This window comes from Muscardinus avellanarius (genome assembly GCF_963383645.1).
Source record: "Muscardinus avellanarius genome assembly, chromosome: 4".
In the NCBI taxonomy this organism is placed as follows: Eukaryota; Metazoa; Chordata; class Mammalia; order Rodentia; family Gliridae; genus Muscardinus; species Muscardinus avellanarius.
In genome coordinates, this window is record NC_137789.1 from 1,718,126 (window position 1) to 1,727,392 (window position 9,267).

General features: G+C 57.5%; 1 protein-coding gene across 1 annotated transcript; it reads right to left on the reverse strand.

The window, feature by feature from the left end:
• Window positions 1-1,210: 1,210 nt before the first annotated feature.
• Window positions 1,211-8,889, reverse strand: LOC308261971 (cytochrome P450 11B3, mitochondrial-like; the record flags this gene model as incomplete). The annotated part of the gene is made up of 10 exons (XM_080694150.1): window positions 1,211-1,256; window positions 4,586-4,638; window positions 4,883-5,071; window positions 5,146-5,224; window positions 5,506-5,672; window positions 6,506-6,660; window positions 6,917-7,120; window positions 7,239-7,438; window positions 8,142-8,297; window positions 8,651-8,889. The coding sequence occupies 10 exons, from the start codon at window positions 8,887-8,889 to the stop codon at window positions 1,211-1,213; spliced, it is 1,488 nt and encodes a 495-aa protein (XP_080550276.1).
• Window positions 8,890-9,267: the final 378 nt, after the last annotated feature.

Here is a 9,267-nt window from a genome sequence, read left to right on the forward strand (position 1 = left end):
GCGCCTGCCCATCTGAGAAGTCACAGCACGAGCAGGCGCGCTCCTCCTGTGCCTCCCAGGGGAGATGGAGCCTCCCCGGGGAGCGGCCGCCAGGGCTGGGGAGGCAGTGTGGGACCCAGGGCCTCTGCAGCAGTGGGGGTGCTCAGGGCCAGGTCGCACCGGCAGGACACTGCAAGGTGCTTGGCGCTTGGTCGAGCCTGACCCACAGTGTTGGGCTCAGTCTCAGCTTGCCAGCCACTGACTGGTGGCTCAGTGATACGGGGCGGGGCATTTCTTCCTGAGGACCTCAGTCGCTGCCGTCCACCCTCTCCCACACCAGTCAGCTCACCCGGGAGGTCCAGTTGCTCAAAGAGCAGGACAGGCTTCTCTGGGAAATGCACAAGCGCTTTCCCACGTTGCCTCTGAGGCGCGACGTGGCAGCAGATGCAGAGGAGCACGTGGGTGCGCGGCGAGCACAGGGGAGCCGCCTGGTGCGACAGCCCGGGACACCCCGCGCCTGGCTGCTCTCTGTCTGCCGGGACAGTGCTAGCCACCTATGCCAGACGGAGACGGGGGCGTGGTGAAGGCCTTGGGGAACACCTGCCTGCCGACCCGGCCCCTGGCCCGGGAGCTGCAGGGTCATCTGGGAGGGGCACTGCAGGTGGCAGGGGAGAGCGACCTCCAGCCGGAGTGCATGTCCGGTGCGCGTGGCCGGCGCAGGAGCCGTGCCCTCGCTGACCGGCACACGGGTTACGGCTGCTCCTTTTAACTTTCCTGGCTTGGGGGCGGGGGTCAGAGAAAAGCCTGGACACGTCAGTGATGCCCTGCTGCAGGGGCCTATGTCCCCTGCCATCGCTGCTGCGGCAGAGGCGAGGGAAGCCTGTGCTCAGCCTCTTACAGGCTTGCGGATGCCCTCCTGCGCTCAGCCCTGCTCGTCGTCTGGGGATTCTCAACCTTCAGAAACGTGAGAAGTCCGTTTCTGATTTGTTTTATTATAGCAGCTGGAAGAGCCTGACAGTGCTGCTGGCTCTGCTCCTACTCCGGCACACGCCACTTCAATGTGCTCTGCACCAAGGCGAGGGAACGTGGTGCGTGGTCTCTCTGTGGAGAAACCGAGGCTGAAGGGACATTCACGTTTCACTCGGCTGCCACCCTGCGTTCACACAACATACGCTTATGTGCTGAGAAGAGAAGGGGCCAGCAGAAGCTGCTGGGGAGGTGGCCAGCTCAGTCAGGGCTCTCTGTTGACAGCAGTGTTCCGGTCAGCATTCTCATTGCTGTGACCAGAAGACCCGACAACCACAGCATAGAGAAGGGGACTTATTTGCTTCCAGTTCTGGACATTTCAGAGGCTTCAGTCTCTTTTAAGCTTGATCACTCCGACAAACTTCAGTGTGTAGGGTGGGAAGTAGAGAGTGGAGCACAGAGGCTCTACTCTCACATCAGAGAGGCAGGAAACATGAATAGGGAGGGGGAGAGTCTGGGGAAATCTAGGCAGGTCCAAATTCCCACTGGCCTACTTCCTCAGCGACCACATCCTGTCTCCAACATGGCGGCCCCGTGTGCGGCATGAGGCTCTGGGGACACTCCGTATCCACGCCATAGCACTCTACTCCAAGTCCCTAAGACCTCATGGCCATGTCACAATGTAAAATGCATTTAGCTCACTTCCAAGTGTTCTATCATCTCAACAGCATTTCCCAAGAGTTTAGTCTCCACTGAGACTCAAGGTAAACTCCTTGCTATGAGCACCTATACTATGCAAAATCAAGGTACGTGCACCCAATGTAAAACGTCTCAGAGTAGACATTTGCACTTAAGTACAGAGGAATAGGGTCACAGCAAAAAGGAATGGGACTACAAGAGGATCAAAATCCAGCAGGCAAGCATTTATTCCCGCAGCCTCATTTCCGGCAGCCGGGCACATGGTGGTGAGATGTGATCTCCAAGGGGCCTTGGCAGCCTGCCCCACGTCATGGTTAGTTGGAATTCTCAGCATACCTGTTCTTCTAGCCTGTCGCCGTGGCTCTCAGACTCTTGGGTGACTGTTTCACATTTCTGGCCCTTTTTACTCTCAGGAGTCTTACTTGCAACCTGCTTTTATCCTCAAGCTTCACAAATTGCCCCCTTGGAGCCTGATGGGAAGAATTCTGACCCTGCCACATCTTGCCTGGCCTCCCAGGGCTTTTTTGTTTTTGTTTTTAATCTGCGGGAAGTCTACCTAAGGCCTTTACTTCAGCAATGACAGTATTATGTGAGTGCCAGAATTGATCACCAGCAGGGATCATAATTATGCCCTATTTATTTATTTATTTATTTATTTATTTTGTGGTACTGGAAATGGAACCCAGGGGCATTCTTCCTCCGAGCCACACCCCCAGCTCTATTTTTTTATTCTTTACTTGGAAACAGGGTCTCACAGAGTTGCAAAGGGCCTCACTAAGTAGCTGAGGCTGGCTGCGAACCGTGATCCTCCTGTCTCAGCCTCCCAAGTGCTGGGATTACAAGTGTGTGCCACCACGCCTGGCGATTGTGCCCTCTTTATGATGGCTGCTGAATGTTCTTCAGTCATGGCCATTGTACCCTCTTTATTCATGGCCACAGGTCCCTCATCAATCATGGCCACTGGGACAGAATCTGATGCCCTAGCCATTTATCTTTGGTTCTATGAAAAACGTTTGGTCTCCCTGCAGCCATCTTATTTTCTTCCAGAACATCATCTCTCTGGGTATCAATTTTACACATTCCTATCTGGCCCAACTACAAACTTATAGTATCTCTGCTTTGCTTTTTCTGGATGTATGCAGTCATTAATATCCATAATGCAGGCTGGGCACTTTGCTGTTTTAAGATTTCCTCTGCCAGCTTAATCAGTCCTTCATCTTTAAATTTGGCTTCACGGCGGGCGTGGTGGCGCACGCTTTTAATCCCCGCGCTTGGGAGGCAGAGACAGGAGGATCGCGCAGGTTCGAAGCCAGCCGCGTGCGCTGCCTTAGGAGACCCTGTTTCCTAATAAAAATGTAAGAACAGGTCTGGGAGTGTAGCCGGGAGGTAGAAGGGCTTCCGGGAACCTCAGTACCACCAATAAATGCATAAATAAATAAATAAATAAATAAATAAATAAATAAATTTGGCTTCACAAGGTTTTAGGACACAGGCAAAATGAAAATATGTTCTTTGCCACAAGGTAATGCAGGTGGCATTTGCCCATCTCTCTGTGAAGTCCTATTTGTCCTCCGGAATCTCCTGAGCGCAGTCCCTAGCATCTGCCTTTCGATCAGCATTCTGCTCCTCCCAACTTCCCATCCCAGTCTCATCATCCACATCGTCAGTAGCCTGGAGCCAGTTTCTGTTTCCGTCAGAATTATCATGGCTGTGACCAAAAGAGCCCCAATGACCACAACTTAGAGCAAGAAATTCATTTTCTCACAATTCTGGAGATTTCATGGGTGCAGTCAGTATTTGCCAGGTGAAGTCTGCGGAGCTCAGGGCATGGATTGGGGAACAGAGACAGACGGACACAAGGGATCTGATCCCATCTCATGGAGGCCAGAAGCAAGCGAGCTCATGCCGGCTTCCAAGCACTCTCTACAGGCCGTAGGTGACGTCCCCGTTTACCTGCCCCTTCCACTCATACCTACGTGCCCAGGTTACCACCCATAAGATCCACTGAGACGGACTCATCTGCTGATGAGATTAGAACTCTTGTCATTCCGTTTTATCACCTCTCAGCAGCAACACATGAGCTCTATGGGGAACGTTCTATTTCCAAACCATAAGAAGAAGGCGTTTCTCAGGACATCCAGGCTTCTGGAGCCCACAGAAGACCACTGCTTCCTCTTACCATCCCAGGACTTGCCCCATAGCACCACCCCAGGAGCTGAGCACTGAAGACCCATTGACCCTGCACCCAGGGTATGTGGCTGATTCTACCTAGCTGTGTGGTCACATTTCTGTCCAGACTGGGGTTTCTGAGCTTACAAATAGGAATGAGTTGGGATAAGTCATCACAAGGGTGTTTATACTCCACCCTAGAGGGTCTCGCTCCAGAATAATGAATGCCAAAGCTCCATACGCGTCAGGTGCATGCAAAGATAGGCTACGAAATGTTGGGCTCCCCTTTTATGACTCAATCTGCCCAGAGAAGTTTAGGGATGGGGAGGGAGAGGACACCAGGGGTATATGAGACTGACAGGAAGGGAATGGGGGACCAGAGGGCCATGATGGCCAGAGGAGTAGCCAGGAGCTATTGTTTGGAGGGTGAGGATTATGTCCCGGTGGAGTCAGATTTCTAGGAAGGAGCTGAGTGAGAAGGGAACACAGGCAGGAGCTGCCACCAAGACCCTCCAGAGCTCTGTCCTGCTCTTGCTGCTCAGCCTTGGAAGCCCTGACCCCGCCAGGCTTTGGCAGTTCATGTGTGCACCGGGCTGGCTGGACAACCATGTGGCCTGGGAAGCAGCATCCTTGGGAGAGCAGAGGGAGGGCCTAGGGTCAGGGCAACAGGTGGCTGGTGGCATGGAAGACATCTTAGGGGCGGAGGGCTGAGGAGTCGAGAGGATGGAAAGTGAGGAGGGGGATGGACATAGGCCTCAGAATGAAGCTGTACACCAACTTCAAATCGTCATGGAATTCAGAATCAACCTGGAAGGATTTCAGCACCTGGAACACAGCAGGAATGCCATGGTTCAGCAGCCGGCCAAGTGCCTGCTGCATGCAGTCCACCATCACAGCCCATCAGTACAGCCCTGCCCTATGCCGGAGCCTTTCCCCAGCGCCCCAAACTACAAAGGCTTCATCTCATTTCCAGGAATGTCCACACCCAAGAATCCATTCCACCTTCCAGGCCCCACACCACTCTGCCCAGGATCTGCCCTATTTCCAGACCCTGCCCAGAGCCGCTCACCTGGTGCAGCAGAAACAGCATCTCCACCTCTGCCAGGCGCCGCCCCAGACACTGGCGCATCCCAAAGCCAAAGGCCAAGTGCTGGAACTTGTGTTGGTGGTTCAGCCAGCGCTGGGGGTCATAGCGCTCCGGACACGGGAACACGGCAGGGCTACGGCTCAGTGAGTACAGATGCAATTGGACCTCGGTCTGCAAGGGTGGGGTCAGCTATCTCATGGGCTGATGTGGCGGGGCCCTCTGCTGGGGCTTTGGGGATCACTCACCCCTGCCGGGACATGGTAGTTCTGAAGCACCAAGTCTGTGTTCAGGATGCGTTCCACAAAGCCACCCACAGGGTAGAGCCTGGACAGGCATCAACAGGAAGGTCCTCAGCCCCTCTGCTGGCTGCCCACCAGTGCCAGAGGGTCCAGGCAGCCTGGCCATGGCTGCCTTCCTCCTGCACCTGCTGAGATCCACCCAAGCCCCCTCCCTCAGCCAGGCCAAGGAGGACGGGGCAGTTTGCAGGCCCGGAGGAAGACGCGCTGAGGGACGAGGCCCAAGTCAGGCTGCTCCTCAGCTCTTGGCTGTTGAGGGGCCTCTGTGGGCAGAAGGCCAGGGCAGGCGGAGGGCCAGCCAGCACCCACCTCAGGGTCTCCTTGAGGGCAGCCCGCAGCAGGGGCAGCTCCGAGGTGATCCTCTGGGGATTTTCAGAGATGCTGGCCGCGGCTGCCAGGCTCTCCTGGCGGAGGGCCTCCTGCACCTTGGGATTGCGAGCCAGCTCGAAAAGTGTGGTGAGCAAGGGGAAGGAAGTCTGCAGGAGCAACAGGGTGGTCTCAGACGGCCTTGGGCCCCGCACAGCCTCCTGGAGGGAGGAGCAGGACCCATTCCCGGGACCCCAGGCCTCAGGCCACTGGTGCCCACCTCCACTCCTTGCCCCACTCCTGAGGAAGAGGCTCCGCAGCCCACCCTGGGCCACCTGTTCTGCCTGAGCTCGGTCTGGCAGGGACCCACACCTTGCTGTGGGGCCTGGAGAGGCTGGCCCTCCCCGGCAGCCAGGGAGCCCAGGAGCCCACAATTATCTGCTCCCTGGCTCCCTGTCCACAACCTGGACTGTACCCGGACCCAGCCAGTATCCCTTCCTGGGCCACTCTGGATGCATTAAGACACAGGTGGCAGCCCAGGCCAAGATGTGAGCCTCAGTAGCTCTCAAATGGCTCTCCAATGGGAAGGTGCCCTTGAGTGACTTCAGCTAGAGACGCGGGGTCCTGCTGTCCTCCCTGACGCCCTGGGCCTTCAGTGGCCTTGGAGGAGGTCCAGGTCAGGCCCCTTCCCGAGAGAGCGCTGACCCCGTGTCTCGCCAGCCCCTGCCAGGCTGACGTCCTAGGCCCTGGGCTCCTGAGGGCCCAGGCTCACCCTATCACCTCCTCTCCTTGCCTGTCACCTCTGCAAGGCTCCTGCACATTCAGGGGAAACTGATCCCCACACCGCACCCCAGGAAGCCTTCTGAGGATGGCCTTCCTTGGAGGGCGGCAGGCTTCCTGGAGGCTCAATGGCTATGGGCCTTGTGGGAAACTTGGTATTAGAGGCCACTGCTAGGAACTCAACATGGGCTTCACACTCAGGGCTGGGGCGGGGCGGCCTGACCGTGTCCACGCTCCCGGCAGTGAGTTCAATGATGTTGGCCTTGATGGCATCTAGTGTCAAGTCCCCCTGCAACATCAGCTCCGCCGTGATGCCTCTGTACTGCTGAGGGCGGCCTCGGGCCAGCTCCTGATACACCCTCTGGATGCAGTTGTTGGCTGCAGGGAGGGCAGATCCTCAGGCAGAGCTGCAAGCCCCTCTTCTTCCCCTCCCCCACACCCAGCCCCCCCATCTCCCTGCTCCTCTCTGACACTTCAGGCTCAGCCCAGCTCCCTCGCACTGGCACCTCGCTGGAAGGAGCACAGGAAAGCACAGCCCATGCATGTGGCCTCAGGGTGTCCCTGGCCCTGGTGCTCAGACCCTGGGTGACCTTCACGCCCCCACCATGGCTCTGCCTGGGGCCCCGGCACTCACCATATTCAGAGATGTGGTCCCAGGCCTCAAAGTGCTCCTTCCACGCCTGGGTGCTTGTCCAGCGGGACAGGCTCCGGGGCAGGAACATGAGTTTCCCAGTGGATTGGAGCATCGTATTCATGGCGTTAACAAAGGTCAGGCTTCCAGAGTTCAGGTGTTGGCCAAAGAGACCCAGCCGCTCCCCAAAAAGGGCAAATGCGCTGGCTGCAGACAGGATGGGGTCGCTGAGCCAAAGCCGATCCCAGGCCTTGGGGCCACCTCCTCCACCTCCCTGCCCCATTCCTGACCACCCCAAGGCCTGGACCTTCCTCGAGCCCCACACCTTCTAAAGCATAATTATAGATGCTGGGCTGGGCGTCCATGGTCAGGCTCCCCCGGGCATTCTGCAGAACCTTCTTCTTCAAGGCCTCTGTAAAGTCCCTGGCCACCGTGTCCACCATGGGGATGAAGTTCTGCACGGCCTTTGGTGAGAGCACATTTGGGTTCAGCCGCAGTCTGTTGAATCGCCATTCAGCTCCGTTCCTGTTGGGCAGAGCACAGAGCTTGGGAGGCACCCAACGCATGCCGCCGGCCCCAGGTCTGTGCTCTCTCTTCCTAGTACCCAAGGCCATCAGGTGGGCCCGGGAGGTGAAAGTGGGCCCAGGGCAGGCTGCTCCACGATCTGGACACATTCCCCAGAGAATTCTCTCCTGGGATGGGGTGGGCGAATGTCCTCAGCCGGGCCTTCCCCTCTCCCTTCCCCTCTTAATGGCAACCTCTTTGCCTGACCCACCCAAGCTCCATCTCCACCTGCTTACCTGTGCAGGCATGTTTCCTGTCCAGAGGACAGAGCACCCAAGTACAAATACCCCATTTGGTGCTCTGATTATGAGCCCCAGAACTCATCAGACTCCAGCATCATGCTGGCTGTGGCTCTGAGCCACACACTCCCCTGTCTGGCCTGGATTTATGACCTGGGATGGGGGCCACCCACCTGCAAGACAAGACCCGCCAGGCCAGGGGCAGTGTTCCTCCTCCACCTTGAAGGTGCCGTGTACATTTCTCAACCATTATCCTGACCCCTCCCCAGGCCTCCATGGATGGCATCCCTCTGAGCTTGAGGGTCACCTGGGTCCCCCACCCACACAGGCCCAGGACACCTGTGCCTGGGTGTGCTGTGCCCTCTGTCCCCTCTGTGACCCAGCTGTCAATGCCATCTCCCTCCTCATTCCAACCGGCCCCTCACAGCAAGAACACGCCGCATTGCTGCCCACGAAGCTCTCTGTAGGCCTTCCAGGGATCCATAGGCGTCCGGTAGGGATACAGGCTTTCCACCTGAAAGATCTTCTCAGCGTCCTCCGGCAACATGACAGATACCACTTGTGTTCTTCCCAGGTCATACCTGCAGTGCAATGCACAATCCCTCTGGACGGGATTCTGACTTCCCTCGGTTCACCCTCTGGAAAAGCAATCCACAGTCCTATCCAAAGCCACCCTCCTCCTGGACTTGCCGTTTCACCATGGGAAGCCCCCTGGTCTCCCCACACGTCTCCCACTCTAGGCCGTGTGAGTTCCATCCACTCAGCCCTGAGCCACGCATAGACTCAGAACAGCTGCCCACCAGCCCCTCCTGCCCCCCTGAGGGTGCTGACCAGCAGGCCCACTGGGGAAAGCATCGCTGTGTGCTGGGCAAGTCTGTGGCGGCTAGCAGAGTGGGAGGCTCTAGGCGCCCTCGTAAAGGCCCAGGGCCGATACCTGAAGATGGGCCCCAGCTCCTGGAAGAGCTGATGCATCTGCAGGTGCAGGTCCTCATAGCCCTGCTCCTTCCAGATCCGCAGAACCCTCAGCCACTTGTTGCCCGGACACTGGGGTATGGCTTCGAAGGGCAACACCGCCTTGGTGGCCAGAGCTGCGCTGGTGGCCAGAGCCCTCGCCCTGCGCAGGCACAGCCAGGGCCCTGCCAGCCACACATCTGCTCTCGCCCTGAATGCCATCCCGATGCCTCCTCCCCCTCAGGATGATCCTTTTAAGTCTGAGCTGGCAAACGGATCACGTCATGAAAGAACTATACCACATCCAGGCAGAGATGTGCAGGCAGAGATGTGCAGGGCCAAGGCCAAGGCTAGGCTGCACTGGAGTTGGAGGCTGTGCGTGCCTGGGTGCCGTCCACGTGTCTGCAGGGATCCTGATGCACGGAGCTGAGGGCAGACGCAGGATGGATGCAGGGGTTGTGGAGTCGTGGGCACGGGGTCTCCCCTCCTGGGCAGGCAGAGCTCAAGCACTTATCACTCAGCCTTGGGTTACTCGTCTCTTTCCTGACGATCAAGGTCCAAAGAGGGGGCTGGGTTTGCATTCATCATACTAACCCACAT